Source organism: Pavona decussata, unplaced genomic scaffold, assembly GCF_977016875.1.
Source record: "Pavona decussata unplaced genomic scaffold, jaPavDecu1.1 SCAFFOLD_134, whole genome shotgun sequence".
Lineage (NCBI taxonomy): Eukaryota > Metazoa > Cnidaria > Anthozoa > Scleractinia > Agariciidae > Pavona > Pavona decussata.
The window spans coordinates 2,607,173-2,628,305 of record NW_028145547.1 but is presented as its reverse complement, the minus strand read 5'-3'; the positions used below and the strand labels follow the sequence as shown (position 1 = coordinate 2,628,305).

Below are 21,133 nucleotides of genomic sequence, written 5' to 3'. Positions count from 1 at the left end.
TGAAAAGGTTGCGCATTGAGAGCTGAAAAGATTCATCAAAGAAGGTCATAGACGAACAGAAAGAACAAAGAAGAACCGAGTGAAAGTCACCGAAGGACGGTACAGACGCCGGGCAAACCCTCAAGGCGCAGGCGACCGAGAAGGACCGATATGTGGCAACCAGTGAAATCAGTAATGTGCAGCAGATTCTTATGCCCATACTAAATTTACAAGCGTAAGTTATTACTCGTTCGTGGTGTCTGGGTTTCTTTATAATATTTCTCTAAAACCAAGGAGCCTCTCCACGTCGTTCCTTACTCACCCTCCCTCCACGAGCAAACTGATTTGATTAGCTACCAGTCTAAAACGAGTGAGAACAGGGAGAGGTGTTTCCATAACAACAACAATCCGCCATGATAGACAAGTGGAGTGGTTAGATATAGCAAAGAACGTGAGAGTTTTGGTTCCTGAAAATGTACGATAGAGCCCCAAGAACGTTAACAAAACCTACTGACAGCACAGGACGCAGTGTTGGGCCTGGCTCTTATGAAGCTCCCGAATATGGATCTACAAAATACGGTAAGAATTATTGGATGGTCATCATGCATTCATGCTTGAACAGTTGAAGGCTTACAGCGTACGATGAACAACAAGGAAACTATTCCTCTAAAATAATTGCTCGGACATGTGTCTTTATCAGCGTTATTCTCCGATATGAGATAAAATCAAGTATTGAAAGCTTACTTTACATTTAACATGAACTGGAGAAAGAAACTTAGCTTATGTTCCCTTTGCTTGCTTAAAATGATCATGCAACGTTACAACAAATGTGTACAAGTAGAATATGTCTTCGACTTTTATTTCACCTCAAATTTTTCAAACCTGTTCATTAAGAAGGATTTTGGAAATTTTCGTGAGGATGCTACAGTTGTAAAGCCCAAAGTGCTTCAATTTCGTCAACTGTCATTGTGAATTGTCATGCTGGTTTTGATTAACTTCAAACAGTACAGTGTGGTTGTTCCGGAAATTATATGCAGGGATACAGGGCCGGAAATATTTCAGAATTTTAAAACTTTTCATCTTTTCAAGTCTAGATTTGCCAGTCAACAGTTGGTAAATTACGTCGATGTGTAATTAATTGTTACATTGTAGTATGAGTGAAAAAACAACAAAATGTGTGCAAGCTATAAAATGTTGACCGATCGTCTTCTGATGTAAAGTAAGTGTTTTCTAACATTGCTTGTATTATGCATGTAGATGGATATGCACCATTTTTGTCTATGACAACACGCGAGACATTTCTTGATGTTGGTGACAGCATCATGGCAGCACCGGGTCCTGGTCAATATGACCCAGGGATCATTGGCGAAAGAGTGAAAGGAGGAAGCACACTAGCGAATAGAGTAAGTGCAGGGTTGATTTTCTTCTCTAAGGATAAAGTAACAATCAACTCATTTCAGTTGGATTATATATCCTAATAATGATATGACTTTATATAGCTTATAACTACTGTGACCACTCAGTCAACTCCCTTTATTGCGGACACCCTCGGGACCGCGAGTTAGTGTCCTTAAGCGAGAGTCCGTAATATTGGGAATTTGTTTCAGTCAAACATCTATAATTTATTTTTGCCAGGGATTTAGCGGCTGTCCGTATTATCCGGATGTCCGTAATAGTGAGGTGTCCGCAAGGCGAGAGTTGACTTAATTTGTGTTGTAACAAGTGATGTGTCTCGTTCCATTAACTGCATTTTACCATTATTTCGGTAAAAGCCTTATTAACCATTTGATTTTTATTTTCCTTTGTATCAGATTATGATGATGAATCTGAGACAAAAACTAATAAAAAACTGATTTTAATAAAAAGTAGTTTTTGAACCAAAAACAACTTTATACCTGCAGCATATACTAAGTGAAATAAAATTTTTTTAATATCCAGTCTTCTAGATTTAAAGGTAAAGAATCTCACACACCTGGACCAGGGGCCTACAACTTGCAAAAGCGCAGTGATTGGTTAAAGGAGCAGCATGCCCAGAAGGGAATGCCACCAGACATGCAAGTTGAAGAAGGAATAAAAGATGGATCGGTAGGTAGAATTAGAGGGACATGCAAACACTCTTAAACTGAAAGTGGACACAAGGTTTCTTGACTTATGCTTAAAGGGGTACTGTCATGGGGATAATGCTGTATTTTGGTAGAAACTGCAGATTAATTGAGAAATAATTGAAAAGGAACATTTTTTTCTAAGTATGCATGGCATTGCTGTTACAACACCAGGAAGAAAATATTAAGGGATTTCTCAGAGGAAGAACAAACTATTATTTTTGCAACTTCTCTAAAAATTATAAACAGAAAGAACTTGAAAACAATAGCTAACTTTTTCAAGTTGCAATCCATTTCCATCCTAGCCATGATCCACAGCAAAACATAATTAATACTAGGGTAATTGTGAACACAACTGAACCATTCTTTTGACGATTCCACCAAATTATTCAAATATATTTTTTTGGCTAATTTCTTTGTGACACAAGAAATAGGTGACACTGCCCCTTTAAATGCCTGAATTGAAGGGCTGAGAGCATATTAACTCTGTTGAATTTTTGATAATTTTTTTTGTTTCGTTTAAAAGTGCCTTAATTTTTGCATGGGGTCTTCAATTTAGTCAGAGAATATCGATCTTTTTATTTTATTTATTGATTTATTTTTTTGCTTCAAAGCATCTGGTTTTTTTTTCAGAAGTAATATAAATAATTATCATATTTATTTTAACAGTGAAGAGAAGAAATTGTATCACATTCAATCTGCCCCTCTGTTGAAATCCCTTTTGTTTGCATGCATCTAGTTTTTAACATAAAACTCTGAGAGTGAATATTTAAAAATTATTTTGTTTGCCTGGAAAGCAGCTATTATGTTGACAATACCTTTCCCTTCTCCACAGATATACAAAACAAGTCGCATAACATTTCAGAGGAAACCTGACCCACCCTCCATCCCTTCACCTGGTAAAGCTTATGGATATGAAGAAGCACCGGATGGAACTCTGCGACCCCAAGATGTACCAAACCGTGACAGCACCATGGGCCCTGCTTACTACAATGTCAATCATGTAAGTGTCAAATTAAAGAGGTAGAGAAGACCTGTGCTTGTACATGGCATGTGTTTAAAGAAGCTTTTAGTTTGTGAATGGATAATTCGGGGATTTTCAGGATCAAATTACATTGAAAGAGAAGTTATAATCATGAGAATAACTCAAAATGGAACAGAGAAAAATTCTTCCAATATTTGAATTTATTATGGTTCAGATACATGTAAAGTCATATTTTCTTCAAATGCTTGGGAAAAAAGGTACATATAGGCAGCCTGTCAATTGCTTGGATACAAGAAATACTATTCTTGTAATGATTAATTAAATGACTGGTCAAGCCTCAAGGAAAACCCACTTGGTTTTCAAAATGACTATACTTGCGCACTTTTGACCAAAGACATTGTGACAGCACAGTATTTAATACTGCTTGAGCAAAAATTTAGCTTGTTTAAACAACAACATTTATAGCAACAGGATTTCATGGAGTACAAATTAGTATACTGTAAAGATTTCCCTTTACAATAATTATTGTGAGATACTTCAGTTTACATGCATGGTGCATAAATGCAGCAAATTTAAGTTTGGTCAGATCTTGTTCCTTATCGTAGTTCTATTTATTTTATTCCAGAGAGATACTGCCACTGTTCAGAGGTACAGAGGAGTGCACTTTGGGAATAGAACATCAAAGAGAATGCAGTTTAGAGGTAAGTGATTATTAGAACACACCATGTAATACATACGTACAGTGTACATGTATGCAATTTCACAAAACAGAGATTATTTTGAAAACGAGTAGTAAAAGACTACAGTGTTCCAGATAAGAGAGGGGTCTCAGGTCAAAAACCCGAGAAGCCTGGTTTCCCGACCCGAAAAAATGAATGGGCAAACTTAAGAAGATTTAGAGAGAACCAGAGCTATTGACCCCTCAAAATTCTTCATTGACTCTCTGATTTTGAAAGTTATCTGGAACACTGGACTAGTTCCCATTCAGATCAGAAACAGGTCAGTGTGAAAGCAATCAGACTTTCAATTTGAGATTAATTTTATGGACATGGGTGATTCTTTAGAAAATTCTAACAATTTAATTTGAGAACTTCAAAAACAATACAAGGGACCGTTATAGTCACAAAATGCATGGGAAGCTTGTACCTTTTTTTTTTTCATGTATAACAGCAACATGACAGCATCAGCCTGCCAATAACTGTTGTTATTAAATTAACACAAAAGGACCACAAGTTTGTTAGTGATTTTATTTACTGTTAAGTGTTACCCTCATAAAATAAAGTCTTACCTTACCTCACCTTACATGTCAACTTTATTTTCCAACATGAATTCGTTTGTAAGCTTTATTTTGTGTGAAAATGCCTTAAATCCACCCGTGAATGTTCAATATTATTGTTCTTATTTTTTTTTTTTTGGTATAGGGAGTGACGGCCCAGGCCCTGGTCAGTATGATCCATTTAAGGACCCAGGAATCAGAGCTCCCATTGACTTGGTAATTAAAAGAAACACTTCAACTTCTTTTATTTAGCTATAGCCATTCAATCTTGTAATTTCTACATGTTTGTTTAAATTTATAGGTTATTGAGGAAAGCAGGAAGCAGCCATTTGAATCCAAGGTGAGAGGGTTTTAAAATGATTTATTTCCAAAACTTAACAACTAGGAGACTGAAATACATGTAAGATTATTAATCTAATAATAATTTATTATATACAGTAGTAACCTAATGCAGTCTAGCTTTTGTAATTACTGTCCTGGGTCTGGTACCAAATCATGGAGTGCAGTTCTTTCAAACACCTTTACAAAAGCCAACCTTACATGTAAAAGAAAACTGTAGCTAAACCCATTCACTAGCCTTACATGTACATGTACATGTATGTTTGTGCATCTTGGGCTGTTCCACGTTAAATCCATTAGTATGCTCTGATCAGCGATTTATAAAATAAGTGCATCAGGAACGTTTTTAAAAGTTTTAAGATATATAACAGGCTAATTCATTGTGTATAACCAACAGTAGTGATTTAAGAAGTTAATTTAAGAATTTAAGAAGTTAATTTAATAAATGATAATTCTGAATCAGTCCTGACAGGAAATCTTAATCCTTACAAGCATCAAGTTGCATGCAAATGTCATCAAACTTGTCATGTAATGTTTTTCAGCTACCTCGGTATCATGAGTCTATCGTGGTGGTAGAGGAAAAAAAGGTAAGCACATTACACAATATTGCATGTTCATTTCATGTGAAGTTTCATACCGGAGAGAGGAGGAGTGTAGAAGGCTCCACCTAGGGGGAGGGGGGAGGGAAAAGGCTCTACCTAGGGGGAGTGGGGAATGCTCCACCCAGTTGTTCAACTCCATAATGGTACCTTTTTCACATTTCACATTAATGTTAGAATTTATCTCTGTCATGTATATCAAAGACGAACTGGAGCCTCATTTTTTTTTCTGGTGGTAAGTATTATTAATGAAAGAGAAATATGTGAAATTCATACATTTGAACTACTGATGAAAGAATGAATACATGTTAGTGAATGAGTGTCACAGTTATGTACGCCTTTTTAGTGTTATGAACAGAAAGCATGAAAAAATTCAGGCTAGAAAGGGAATTGAACCCATGACCTCTGCAATACTGGTGAAGTGCTCCAACAACAGAGCCATCAAGCCAACTTGGATTGCGATGTGATGAAAGTCAAATATAGCTTATGGAATTCATATATTTGAACTGTGGGTGAAAGAATGAATAAGTCACTGACTATTGCAGTTATCTATGCAGCTTTTGGAGTTGTGAAAAGAAAGCCTGAAAAAATTCAGGCTTTCTTTTCGCACTCCATTAGCTGTGTACATAATTAACTGCAACAGTCATTCACTTATTCAAGCATTGTAAATTTTGGCATTGTACATCTGCTAGGAATTTCTGCTCAGTTTTTGCTTCCCTTCCTACCCTGAGATGTAATTTCTATCCTTCAATTCACAGTTTATATTTGCAATCCTTTAACATACCTTTTGTTAAATTTCACTTCCCTTTTGAATACTGCAATAGCGAAAAAAGCACTGACCATTTGGGTGATGCCTCCTGGTAGAGCCCACTTTAATAATAATATTATAATAATTTTATTGTAGAGTAACTTTCCCATCCCCTACCTGAAGTGCAATTGATTTTAGAACATCTTCCCACAAAGAGAACATCAACACAACCTTTTTATCAATCACAGGCTGTCCCAGGCCCTGGAAAGTACGAGATCAAGAGTCAATTTTCTGCCAAACCTCCACCCATCAATCAACAGGATGAGCCAATTATCCACCCTCCATTTGGTACTCAGTCCAGGGTAAGGCTGCAGTAACTACTCTTGTACTGTAATTCATCTAAAGAGTTTGAGTGTTTCAAATTTGACGGCTGCAAAGTTGCAAAAAAGATCATGTATTTCGAGAGGTAAGGAAAACCATTGAACCCAGAAAAACCTCTCAGAGCAAGTTTGAGAACTAACAACAAAGTCAACACCTAGATGTTTATTTGGAAGGAGAGGATGCTCTGACGCCTGCTAATAGGTCATTCTTCTCCATAATGCTGAGGGATTATTTTGTGATCTTGGATAGTCAGATTTACTTTGGCTGTCATAAATACATGAACTCTGAATGTCAAAACCCAATATTACTTTGTATTCAAGATCACTTCCTTTAAGATCTCTTAACTATTGTACTATTCCTTGACAACCAATGGACTGTGAAAGCCGGAAACCAACTGACAACAATACAGATTGAAACCCTGGAGTCCTATATAGCTATATTTCACAACATAATATCTATGTTGATATAATATTTATTTATAATATGAACAGGACCTTTTGAAGCTGCATGCTAATACTTTGTTTACTGCTATGTACAGTGATCGATCAATATTTATTACTAAAAGTAGTAGTTTAATTACAGTGTATTTTATTTATTTGCAGCATATATAGACAAAAAAATTAATTTTACAGAATGTGAAAATGTGTCCTTAAAAGTAATTACCTGAGTATTAACTTTATATATAAATTTTCATGAGATATTTTTGTTTTAGCGATTTGGTGACAACAAGAAGGATACACCTGCCCCTGGTACATACAATGATCCTCGTAACTCCTTAGAAATACTTAAAAGGTAACAAACTTTTGGTACAGATCACATTCAGCTTTCCACTCATTATGTAGTTCTTTAAATCAGAGGAAAAGGGAGAAGACTTGAATCATTTAAAACAGTGTAAGATAAATAAAACATAATAGGAAATGCATTGAATGTCATATCCAGGCCTCCCTTTTTATGCTACTTTACTTTATAAGTGGTCAGCAGTCAGCGAGTAAGATAGCCATGTTTTTGATAACTGTTATCAAAAACATGGCTATCTTACTCGAATTTCAACTGCAATGTTCATTCAATATTCACTGGATTGAAATATCTCTGCAGAATCCTTTCCCTATTTTCCTAAAATCTTTTTTGTGAAAGATTGTGTTGAAGAAAATCACGTTTTGTGGTTGCAGTAAATTTTCCATGGGAAATAAATTCATCGAACACGACAGCACTGCACGCGCGTTTTACATTTTGTATTGTCAGAAATAGATTTCAACTGCAAACTCGCCTGTGGAACTACGAACAGGCCATGCTCATCGAAATAGTTTCTGCATTCAGAAACCTTTTTAATGTCCTCATTTGATGTTACAATATGATTAAAGAGGGCTCATTTATTTTAAAACTTGATTTTCAAATGATCGTCAAGTCAGCCATGGATGACATGAGGCCGATTGATCGTGCCACGAAGTCGAACTTGGAAAAATACCTGTCGAACAAAGGAAAGTCATCACTTCTGCCATCAGTTGCGCTGTTTTTGTCCTGGATAATAATAATTATTATTTTTCCACAGTGGCAACTGAAGATTTGTGTCAACTTCACAATTTTTTCGTGAATTTCCTTACCCTCTGGAGAAATTATTCATATGGACATCCCCTAACCCCTTGAAAATTTCCAAATACTCAAAATATTGTACAAGAAAAAAATTGTTCCTGATTATTTACACTTACGTAGGACTTTCAAAATCCTTAAATAAAATTAATAACAGCAGTTAAAAGGTCCAGATTTTGAAAAAAACTGAAAATTTTTAGATGTGTTGAAATGCACCATCAGACACAATTCAGGCTTTTTAAGCAGTCACATAACTATGTGCATAATTCAGAGAAAACTGTATCCCTTTGCAGGTTTAGTATAGTTATCTACTTGAGAAAATAATAACCACTTGCCTGATTTTGTCTTTGAAATGTTTTTTAACTCAACAAATGAAATCTTCAAATGAATTGCTTTCACTCACTAAATGCTGTGTCACTCTTGTTAATATTTCATGGACAAATCAATACACAAAGAATAAACTTAAGAAGTTTTGTCTTTGTGGCTAACTTGTATCTTTCTAAAAAGCATTTCTCTGATTGATTTGACGCTGGTTTTAGGACAACAGGACTAAAGCGAAGCCCCTTTGGTCAAACATCTGTGCGATTCCAAGGGGAGCATCATGTTAAAAGAACACCTGGTAAGACTACAAGGCTGATGCTGTTCATTGTTTATTCTTTAATGCTTTATTCACTAGGTTGCTGGGTGACCAGGGATGCTTTCCGTTTAGCACAAAATTTTCGATTGGAAATTCCGGAAACTTTTTATGTCAAATGGAAAGGCATTTTTTCATTCACTCCAAACACTACCAGAAGCAAACGTGTGAAAAGTTATGTGAAAAACCATGTGAAAACCAGGTTAATTTCACATATTTTTCATATGATTTTCACATCATTTCACACATGTTTCACATGCTTATTTCACATGCATATGAAATAGCGGCATGTGAAGAGTATGTGAAGAGTATGTGAATTGTGTGTGAAAAACATGTGAAGAATGTTATCCTTTTCACATGCTTTTTCATATGCAATTTCACATACAAATTCATACATTTTTAAAGCAAAGCAAGTTTCTGTTTTCACATGGAATTTCACACACTATTTCACATAAAAACCATGTGAAATTCTTGCATCACAGCAAAAACACCATCTTTCACATGCATTTCACATACCATTTCACACACAATTTAATATCATTTCGCAAGATATTTCAGATCACCACATTGCTTCACAAACCATGTGGAAGTTTGAATAACAAACACATATATATTATAGCTTGCTTTATATAACTAGCTAAACATCTAATTATAAAATTAAGAACATTACAACACCCATAATTCACATGTACATGAATTAAATTTGAAATATTACATGTATTCCACACATTTGTACTCACACATTTTCAATTAACATTGTCGGATCCAAGTGTAAAGCTATAAGACAAGACCTCTAGTGTGGATTTTTTCAAGAATAAGTTCTTCAAAATCAGTTATGCTTCGTCCATCCAGTGAAGACATACGAGGACGAGCCATTTGGATGACAGAAATGTTAGGATATCAAATTTAAATGGATGAGGTGGCAGCCTAGAGCTTTGAAGATGTCTTCGAGCTTTAAGCTTTGATCTGACAATGTTAATTGAAATAGCTGTATACTGTATTGTCTGTAGAAATACACTTCACAGTACTATCATTAAAATCAATTTTCTCCTTTATTATAAAAATTTAACAATGCATATACGCGCGCATGTATATGTAGAAAAAGCACATCTACAGTACCTAAATGAGGCCTCGTTAAAGGTTATCAGGATACAGGATATTTGATCATGAGAAGCAAACATAAGGATACGGATTTATTTTGGGGTAAAATTACAATACAGGGATCAGGGATATTAAGAGAAGAGAGTCCGGGATATCAAGCAAGAAATTTGGTACAGTATAAACTAAAAAGGATATGCCATTTTTAGCAAAAAATTAACAGAATACAGAAAACTACAGACTCCCCCTGCCCGGCCCCCTCCCCACTTTATCAGCATGGTGCCTCATAAACTGCACTTATTATTGTACAAATAATGCATGAAATGAGTACAAAATTATTCCCCAGTGTATTTATATAGTTAGTTATTTGTACAGTAGAAAACCAGTTGGGATTGATATGTACAGTAAAAAAACACACGTGCCACAACATGTGCGTAAACTATCACACTATCTCTTATAGCTTGTTTTCATTGCTGCTCATTAAAAAAGTTTAAGTTGGATAAAAAAATATATTATTGGATGCTTTGGTGTGTACATACAGTACTGATGTATATTTTTATATATCTAAGCTAAGCTGCGCAAATTCGAGCAAAAAATATATTTTTATATATTCATATATATATCATTGAAGATGTACCCATGTTGCCTAGCAACAGTAAAAAACAAAGTATGAATGGCGTCAGACAAAGGGGAGGTTGCTAGGCGGCAACAGGTTGGGAGACAGGCTGGCGTCAACAGTTTGCTGGAGCAAAATTTGCATACATCGGGAAAGTTTGCGTGCCGGATCAAATTTCAACTGCAATGTTCATCAAAATTCACTGGATACAGAACTATCTCTGCAGAATCTTTTCCCTTTCTTCCAGAAATCTTTTCTGTGAAAGATTGCATTGAAGAAATTACATGTTTTGTGGCCGCGGTAAAATAATTTTCCGTGGGAAATAAATTCATCGAACATGACAGCGCTGCACGCCTGTTGTACATTTTGTCGCATCAGAAATAGATTTCAACCGCAAACAAGCCTACAGGTGGAACTACAAAAAGACCATGCTCATCAAAATAGTTGCTATGTTCAGAAACCTTTTAATCTCCTCATTTGATGCTACAATACGAGTAAAGAGGGCTTTCCACCCAGCCCCAGCTTTGCGAGGTTTTGCGAGTCACGTATTTTTAGTGTAATGTTGCCATCACCTCACACATTGAATTCATTTTTACATCCATACTTTATTTAATAATATGCTGACAGTCAGTTATAAATTTCTTACAGAAAATAACAATAACAGAAATTGATATTTCAAACAAAAAAGAAAACTGTACATGTAAAGCAGTGATTGGCAAAAATTACTGTGCTGAAAATTTAAGGGAAATATAGTTCTTAGTTCACATGAATTATTTGTGCAACATAATAAGAAAATGATTGGATTAGATCAAAAGGATTTATTGCACCCTTTAATTTGCTTGCTGTTTTCAACTATATGTGATATATATTAAATAATGTTCAATACTCCATTATGTAAGTTACAAAACTTAAGTTATTTTGGTAATCGTTCCTGAGCAGAAGCAAAAGTCTTGATTCATGACAAATTAAATCAGTTAAAATAGACTCCAACAGCCATAAATGACTTAGCTTATTGAGCAGGATTTGGTGCCTTGTCTCTAGTCTGAAGCTGCACGTACTCTTTAGTCTCAGCCTTGACAAACAATTAATATTGAGTTGACAATCTACAGTAAAATAAAAAATTGTGCGCTTTGAGTCAGTTCTTCTGAGTGATTTAATAATTAATAATTAGTGACAGTAAAGCACAAGGGCTGTGTTGCAGTGAGTTTCTTACCCGTAACAATCTTGTTGGTTTCTGGGTATTAAGAATGAGGGTACTCAACCTTTAATTATAACTCGTGGTGCTACAAAAAATATATATACACTCCATTCAACTTCAATAAAATCCTGATCAGATCGTATAAGTCTTCATCAGCTTATAATTTTAACAAGGCTTGATATTAATTCGGCTACAAATAACTTCGTAAAAACGTTTGAAAAGGCTTTATATTAAAAAGAAATAGGGATGTATATATGCGTGTTGATTAATTTAATTTGTTGTCTGTGCATGTACATGTACATGTATGCAGTAATTCGCGTGGACGATCAATCTATAAAATCACACATTTTCATGCAGTCTCTTCCTTCAAAATTATTGATGCGGAAGCTTACCTCTTTCTAAAAAGTAGTTATCCACATTTTGCTGCTTGAAGACATCATATTTTAGCTTAACAGAGGTAAAAAACCAGAGGGAATGTGTCCTGTACATAATCCCGCGACGATTCCCGCCTAAAATCTAACATGAAACGGCCTTTATGCGAGCCTGCAGTGGCATATCTGCTGACCAAAATGGTACCCAGTCTTCCCAGTCTGAATAAAATCCAAGATGGCTGCCGGTGTTGATGTTGCTGTAACTCAAAGATTTCTTGCTCATTTTAAAAGCTGGCTTTGTGCATGAAAGTCGTATGAATTATGATTCAAAGCATTGTTGTTCTATTTGACAAGATATAATTATGGAGTCGAGATTTATCGATGAAGGTTTGTAAGTAATCTAGTGCGTGTTTTCTCATTAACTTCAAGAAAGCAGAAATGTGCATGAAGCATGTGTACTCGTTTGCCTTTTTCAGTTTTACTGATGTAAATAAATTAATATTCCATGCAATTAATTTGACCAATTTGTATTGATGCCCAGCCCTCTCAGATCAAAATTTGTACTAACAGCAGCTCAGAATATTTCACATACTAGTTTCACATGTTTTTATAGGCCTTTTAAGTGAAATGTTTAGCTTCACATACTTTTTTTTATATAGCCCAACCTGAATAAATTTTCACACATGCAATGAAAGTGTTTTTTTTTTTTCACATGGTAGTTTCACATGTAGAAATCAACATTTTTTTCACATGTTGTTTCACATGCCCAATTGGAGGTTAAAAGTTTTCCCTTTCAATTTCACACACTGTTGGTGTTTCATATGCATGTGAAACTAGAGAGATTCTGACATAATTTTATTTCACATGTATGTTTCACATGGCTTCTACTTTTCACATGCATTTCACACACCTTTCACACACATTTCACACGTTTGCTTCTGGTAGTGAAACCTGCAATCTCATTGGTAGATCAGAACAGGTACAATGTAATTGTGATCTCAATGATGGCCCAAGAACACAACAAACTGGAAAAGTTGGGCAGTTGGAATGGTAATTCCATTCCAACCAGTTGCAAATTATGGGAAAAGTGGAGTACTGATTTGGTCGTCCATTTGTTACAGAAAATTTCTGTTTCAGATCCACACATACTATTTCAACTGGTTAAATAAAAAGTTTTGGCTAAAATGGTAGGCTCCTCAGTAATCAATGTATTTCATCCTCATTAATTAATGTCACTGTTCTGGTTAAGATTTGAGCTACATGGAACTATACCTGAACATAAAATTAACTAAAGTAATGACAACCAGACATATTGGCGTAAAGAAGGGGGAAACACCGCTAGGCGATTGTGTGACAGACGACACAGTAAAATACATGTATAAAAGGGAACTTAGCTCGGGGAAGTCGCTACGCAGACTAAACCGAAACGCAACCAATGATTGGTGTCCCCATGGCCAGTTTATTAATGACATGGCCTCCAAATTAAGGGAGGGAGGGAGGGCAAAATTTACACAGCTTAACAGCGAGCAAAATAGTGAATAAGAAATGTGAGTTAAAACCTTTTATGCAGCATTTTATACCAAGACAGTGTTAAATGCCTGAGCCAATGGCCAGGTTTGTACTATGTTCACGCCAGACTTTACATCATAATAAAGAGGCTATTGGGGTATATAAAGGATTGAACCATTTAGAGAGGACGAAATAACTAGTATCTAACATACTAAGATAGAACTATAGATAAATGCCTAGACAAAGAATATGTACAATGGTACAATTACAATACAATACAATACAATACAATACAATACAATGCAATAATTTATTAAACTCTTCCCGGGGGGGGCTTTTCAGAGCCCAAAAACTATCTAATAATTACAATAATTACAATGCAATTTAAAAGAAAAAAATGTTTTCTCACAAAAATTATGTGCTTACCTGCTTACAGTACCAAGTTAAGAGACTAAAGTACAATACCAGCGATGCCCCACAGGGCGAAAGGCATCACGTTCCATTAACTGCATTTTACAATTTTGTTGCAAAACTTTCTTAAACAAGTTATCGTTTTGTTTTAGACTTTGTCAGGGTCTTTTTGTGTACCATTAAATGCATTTTGAATTACAGTGTATGAAATTAAATTAAGTTAGTATTTTCTGAGATTTTGTGCTTGAGACACTAATGAGAGACATGAATGTGGATAATTTATTATGCAGAGAACCTCATCTATTAAATGTATTTTGTCATCATGCAAATAAATGCTTTTTATGTTACCAGGTCCAGGAACATATTCCATTCCAGATATGACTACTAGTCTGATCAGAAAGGCCCAGTAAGTACTTGACCATTAACTTGGTTTTAACACCTGCTTGTGTGGTTAATAAAATCAATGCCAGTTCATTTTGGATCTTGACTTGGTATTGTGCTTTGACAAAAATCAGTAGAGTTTGTTTATGAGTTCTACATTAATTTTTCTCACATAATTTTTGACATTTTTGTTTTGTTTGATTGCCTCATTACTGCAGACCTTAGTGTCATAGACGACATACAATTATTGACACATTTTTTTATATAGTTAATCTTAACAATAATATTACATGCCAATATGTCAAAGTATGAACAGAAATAAAAGATGCAAACTGACCGATTTATTAATATATTGAAGTTTTCATAAGACACTACCGCAAGTCATAATTTTTCATAATAATTTAATGAATTAAAGTGTGATTTCACAGCCAAAAACATAAATTTTGTGAGCTAGAAAACTGGTTAAATAACACTTTTGTGGTAAAAATAGTAGTCATTCACTTTTATGCCAAAATTGTGGAGTAACTGAGACCTTTCTGTTTCAGTGTTGAGAGCAGCAGGAAAGGTGCATTTGGTTCAACGTCAACAAGAATAGCACCCATGACAAGAAGACAAGAGGAACAAATGCCAGGTGTGTACTATTAATTATTACAGTGTGTATCCCTACCCCTCCCATGGATGTTTTTTTGTTTTTGGTGTTTTTGTTTTTGATTTGAACCCTGTCTACCCCACCTCAGGAGATTCCAATTTAGTTTCAAGGTCCCCAGTCAAGTGCAACTGTACTATTACAGCACGCGCAATGGCGTGTGCTGTCCAATTACTTAGGCATGATTGTACACCGTCCTATTAACAAATCATGTCTGCTGATAGCCAATCAGATTAGAGAATTTTGTTATAGTTATGATTAATGTGCAGTTCCAGAAAATATCCATACTCCCCCCTTTGAAGGTTTTTTGTTTTGCACCCCCTTGATTCCCCCTAGGAATTTCCAATGACCTTCCATGGGATGGGTATGGATTTTTCTGCAACTGTACAATGAGTTTAGAGTGCAAGTGCTGTATTTTTGTTACTTGACTAAAATCTCTTTGATATGCAGTCAATGGAGAACTTTGTTCCATATTCATTGTCAGCTCTAAATCAATGGCAAAAAGTGATTTGAAATGTCACATCGTGACTTAATTTTTTTGTTTGGTTTTGATTTTGCGAAAATGGCATCTTTACTATATGCATGATTATTGAAAATTTCCAACCTTTACAATTATGTTAGGGGCATTGTAGCAATCTATTGTTTTAATACTGTTATATTGAACATTATTTCACTCAGTCTAGATAGCATGCCAAATTGAATTCAATATTATCCCATTTCTCCTGAAGGTCCAGCCCACTACTTAACAAAGGAAAAATCGAACAACAAAGAAGCATCTGCCACATTTGTGTCCGCAACTGGACGACTTCACACCCCTCCAGGCGTGGTGCTTGTAAGTGTTTCCTGGCATTCATTGATTAGAAAATTTTACACTGTCGTAAAATTATCACATTTGCTCTACAGCTGGCATGTAAGAAATTGTATGAGAATGTGATAAGAGAATTCCATGTGATGACTTAAACCCTTTCTCTCGCAGATTGATATCTTTAGTTACAAATGTGTCTTTGCTCTTACGTTAAAATTTGTCATCTGTGGATAAAATATTTCCAAAGTGTGGCCATTCAAATGAAAGTCACTGAGCAGTACTGTGCTGTGGTGCTTTTTAGAGTAGTTCACAGTACTGATTCATAAATTGTGACCATTCTAGTGAAAGCTATTGAGAAGTCATTTCTTGTGGTGTTCTTAGGTTTCATCATCTTGCAATCTTGAAGAACTTTTATTTATTGATTGAGTTAATCATTTTGTTATTATTATTATTATTATTATTATTATTATTATTATTATTATTATTATTATTATTATTATTTGTTTTTTGTTTTTTATTTTATTGTAACCCTTCAATGTTATTTCATCACCCCAGGATAACCCTCCGCCAGGCTCTTACGAAGTCAGCCATTCGTACGACTCAACACAAGGTAAATGCATTTCTCTTTAGTTATCTTTTGTTGCAGATGGTGCTTTTGTTAGAGGTGTTGCTAGGCAGCTTGAGGTCACATGACCATTTCGTATCACCATTCACGTAGGGTTCAAGGTGATTCCGTGAAACAGAAAGGATTTTGTGGGCTATTTTTTTTAGGAGGGCTTACATGTATTTTGAGGAGGCTGTTATTGGATGATTTTTTATTTCTTTCCAAGTGGGTTAGATGTAGCGTCAAACTAAAGTTAACAATCTAAAACAGCTCAAAACTGTCAACCCTAATGGTCAATGATCAAGTAAATGTACATGTATTCTGGAGGGTTTATCATAGGTAGCATCTTTGTGTCCGAGATCTGGGGACTTATTTTTGGTTTGGCCTACATGTATGTATGACATCTGCTGCAAAAGAAGCGAGCAAAACGAAAAACAAAAGCTCACAGACAAATACAATAAACTTGACACCATTTGTGGCAATTGAGAATTTATGAAAGTACAGTAATCTGAAATGTCGTTTAATACACAGGTCGGGTGTTGTATAGTACAGCACAAAAAACGAATAGGAATGCCAAGAAAAAAGGTGCGTTCATGTCATCCGCAAACAGATTCAATTGGCAAGGTCAAGTCATGTCAGAGGAAGGAGACCCAGGTTAGTGCTAGCTAGCATTTTCTATAGTATTGGAAATTACCGGATTTAAGGTCCAGGCAGGAGTGCTGAAGCTGAAGATTTAGACTTCTATGAGGATCCGGGTTCATGCTCCTCGGGGAAATTGGTGAAACTGGACTAACTAAAATGCCATTTACTATGTACCTGTGGGGTGGTAGAGGTTATGAAATCAGCCAATCAACAAATTTATTTTTACAATAACTGTCCAAATTCGTGCGCGCTGATTGGCTCGTAGCTATTGTCTATAAGAGTACAGGCAATAAAAATGACGTCAGATGTAACGCGCGCGCTTTCTCAACGGAATAAAAAAAGACAATTCCGCGCATACTTTTCCATGTTATTGTAAACAACAAATCGACGGCAGTTTTCTATGGTCTATACTCTTACAGACCACAAAATGACGCCATAAAATGTGGTGGAAAAACGTAAAACAACAACAGGTGGAAAAGTGGGGAGAAAGTTGGCGAGGACAAATGTCGTTGTTATGAAGGGTTCCCCGTCTCTCGCTGGTTTTTTGCTGGTTGTCTTTTAGCCTGGAGCAGGCCAAGTGTTAAACAAAAACCGAGAGCATTTTTACCGTCGTGAGAGGTTGGTTTTAATGTATCAACTCTCACCGTAGCATTGACCGGTAATTAATCCACACTCTGGCAAAACCGTGGCCCTCTTTGGTGTTTTCTTACCTTGGTGATACCTGAGAACAGTTCTAGGACGGTGCCTCCATTACAGGGGTATTTTTGCGCGGTTTTTGACTGTGCGGGAAAGCAAATCGGGAAAGCAAGGGCTATTGTAATTAAAAAAGAAAATTAGGGTAACCACGAATTTTTCAGAGATAATAACTCTTCAATCCAAGAAAAAAATTCCATAAGCTTACATTGTTATATAATTTAAACCTTTTAGAATTAATGTTGCTCAATTTTTTGTAAAAAAAGATGTGTGGTTACCCCCAATTATCTTTTTGGATTCCAGTAGTTCTTGCTACGATCTTCTTTTCCCGCACATAAATTGTTTTAGTGGGAATTGTCCATAGGAAACCTGGGCTCGGTTGTTCGAAAGCCGATTAACGTTAATCCACGATTACAAGTTAACCGAGGTTTACATCTCGCTCGTTAAAAATGGTTTTAAAGGCTGATTTTAAGCTAATGGTAAAGAAAAGTCTAAGTCAAAACTTAGGGACAAAAATCTTTTGAAGGACCTCTGTTGATTAGTACAAATTTAAGTTCACGTTAACCGGCCAGGATTAGCTTAATCGGGCTTTGAACAACTCGGCCCAGAGTTTCTCCAACAGTCCCGAGATGCGCAGAACTTATGCGCAATAGCAAAGAGGCACCGTCCTTAACGGTTGACCCAATTTATCTTGATGGAATTCAGTATTTTTTGGTTCCATGGCTGGCTTTGTTTCTCTTGTAGGACCAGGACAGTATGATGTAAAAGAAGGGGGAGGTAGAGGGGGACTTATGACCACAAGACAACAGAGATTTAAATCTCTCAAGAGTGAGACTCCTGGACCAGGAAGCTACGAGGTAAGAAAAAAAAAAGTCGTAAATAATTAAAAGGAAGTGTGTCATTTATTTTTATTATCATTTTGAGAATCCCATTACTACTTTTACATCAACGGCAGCCAAAATATAATGTTTAAATTTTCTTTAGAAAATGTCTTAGGCCCGGTTCAGACGCCGAACTTTTCAAGAGCCGAACCTTATACCTCGAATTAAGTTCATGAAAAGTTCGGCGTCTGAATCAGTTGAGAACGGCTGTTTCAATTTGGAACGGCTCAGCCGTTCTTCCCGCCTGGCTCAGCCGGGAATTTCGGCTTTGGAACGGCTTTGATTCAGACGTCGAACTTTTCATGAGCCGAACCTAATGCATAAATTATTATAACGTATTTCAAATAAAAAAATTGAAAATAAAAAAAAAAAAAACCCGCTAACATTTCGATTGGTTTTGCTTCAAGTAAATTAAGTTCGTCGTTTGAATCAAAAGGCGGGATTTTCGTGATTTTGTCCGACCTAATTTTGAATTAAGTTCGGCTCGTGAAAAGTTCGGCGTCTGAACTGGGCCTAGGCTATGGTGGCCAAAATAAAGGTGGACACCAACTTGAAAAAGTCGGGCGCTAATTAGCACTTCTCTTTTCTGATTTTGATGAACTTGTTCTTTGAAAACACACTCGATCGCATCTCGTTGGTAGTCAAGAAGCAATTATTGTGAGCAAGGTAGTATTAACGAATAATTAAGGACAATTTGGACCCCCCAAAAACCGGGATATTACCCCGTTACACTGCCTCTGTAACAAACTAGTATTCCTTTGTGAAGTTTAATGCTCGGCCCCACTAGCATTTGTGCTGCCGAAGGCAAAGAAGGGTTATTATTATTTTTATACGTTGCATATCCGGTGGCCATCTATCATGTTTAGAGGTAATTCGCTATCTGATTGGCTACGTAAGGGCATTCTGACGAGGATTGGTTTTGGTCGTCCATGGTCTTTCCAGTAGATTATGAAAGTTTAGTGATGAGTCAGTAGCGTTTTTTTCGTGTGTTCATTTTTGTTTGGTTTGTTTGTTTGTTTGTTTTTTGTTGTTGTTGCTCTTGTTTTTTTTTTTTCTACCGGGGAAAGCTAGAAAAGGTAGATTACAAAAGCGGGTGAACAGCTTTGCTTGTTGTTACCGTCATCTTGGCAAGGCTTCTTTATTATACAAGGCTGTTATAATTTGTCGTACAAATCAGCCAATAATTAACCTTCAGTCCATCGCCAGTTTGATAACCAATGCGTCTGTTTATGTCCTTCAGCTGAGCCCATTACAGATGCACACAGCGCTAAGAGGCACGTTTAACGCCACTCTTAACAACCCAGTAGCCATGTCTTACGATGATGGCTTGGAGCGGAGATCGCCCTCAAAACAAGCTTTCCTACTTGGAGTTTGACAAAGGCACATTGAACTTCTTTATTAGCAAATTATGTTCTGAACGAAGTCATAGGATTGTAAAAAACATTAGTAATTATCGATGGGGAGAGTTGAAGGAAGGGGTTTAAATGCGTACTCTAAATGAAGTTTCTAATCTCGTCATACTTTTGGTGTAAATATATCTGAAATTTCAATATGATAGTTAAGTTTCTGTAGAGACAATAAACCAAGTTAACCGTATATTTATTAAAACAAACGGAAACGAACATTGGTGTTTTTTATTGTAGAGTGTATTATTGCCTAGTTTCTCTCAGGCTCTCACAATGACTCGAAACGGATTGACAGAGACCAGATCCCTAGAGAGGCCTAGAGACTAGGCAAGAATGAATACATGTCCTGAAACGGCCAAGCGCTCCAAACTTCAAAAAGAGTCGGGCTTGAGAGCTGTAACAGTTTTGTTCCGAAAAAATTTAACTCCAGGCTGAAAAGCACAATAAATAAAAACAAGGGTTCCATCGCAATGGGTTGAATATCTACATTTTACTACCCTGCAGTTCACGCGGTTTTTTATCCAGTTCTTTTCGAACAACTCTTTCCGCTCTACTTTCCCGCTTTGGAACCAGTTTCAGGCCCTCAGGAAATAAGAGCCAGGAACCTTTTACCATCCAGAGACTGCCTGGTCTTTCCTTCACGATATCACGCTACAATTGTCTGTTGTCCGTTGTGGTGGAACATTGCGCTGTTGACATTCCTAGAAAACCCATCTTCTCTGTCTACTCTTCTTTCCCCCCTCAAATTTACCTTGTAGGCAGGATAAGTGCCGAAGTTCCTCAGCCCTAGTGATGCGGTCGGGTATTGAGCTATCCTACGCAACAAGCGTGTCTGCAGGCTTTTATGCGGAAAAGTTGAATCACTCTGGTGCCACTTGTCGCATCTAAAAGAAAAAATCCCGAAACCCCTCACGGCCCCAAGGCTGCAACACAGGCTAGTTCAGCAAAAGTCGTTGCCTACACTGCAGTTTTTACAAGATTAACTCGTCTTTCCTTTTCATTTTTCTGCCAGCTGACTCTGAGTAAGTATAACTCGAGGGGTTAATCTGAAAAAGAATGAGGAAACTGAGCGTTTTCATGAGCTAATCGCCTCCGTGCGATTTCCTTTGATTCCCGGCTTTCTTAGCCTCTCTAATACAGTCGACTCCCAATAACTCGAACCAATTTTCCTTTCTTTTCAGGTCATTTTCTATACAATTTTACCCTCGATAACTCGAACCTCTTTCAATTTCCTAGAAAGTT

The 21,133-nt window shown here is 36.3% G+C and overlaps 1 protein-coding gene and 1 long non-coding RNA gene across 2 annotated transcripts; one reads left to right on the top strand and one right to left on the bottom strand.

The window, feature by feature from the left end:
* The first annotated feature begins 128 nt into the window (after nt 1-128).
* On the top strand, nt 129-20,107 carry LOC146467708 (sperm-tail PG-rich repeat-containing protein 2-like). The gene is made up of 18 exons (XM_085125586.1): nt 129-558; nt 1,237-1,382; nt 1,918-2,064; nt 2,917-3,084; nt 3,692-3,767; nt 4,488-4,558; nt 4,644-4,682; nt 5,224-5,268; nt 6,277-6,390; nt 7,122-7,201; nt 8,536-8,615; nt 14,185-14,239; nt 14,760-14,845; nt 15,589-15,692; nt 16,221-16,275; nt 16,801-16,923; nt 18,349-18,461; nt 19,726-20,107. The coding sequence occupies exons 1-18, from the start codon at nt 453-455 to the stop codon at nt 19,858-19,860; spliced, it is 1,743 nt and encodes a 580-aa protein (XP_084981712.1). The 5' UTR covers nt 129-452; the 3' UTR covers nt 19,861-20,107.
* On the bottom strand, nt 10,930-12,653 carry LOC146467709 (uncharacterized). Its single transcript, XR_014867673.1, has 2 exons — nt 11,935-12,653; nt 10,930-11,447 (listed from the first exon to the last, which is right to left on the bottom strand). It is a non-coding gene; the product is annotated as an uncharacterized LOC146467709 (long non-coding RNA).
* Nucleotides 20,108-21,133: the final 1,026 nt, after the last annotated feature.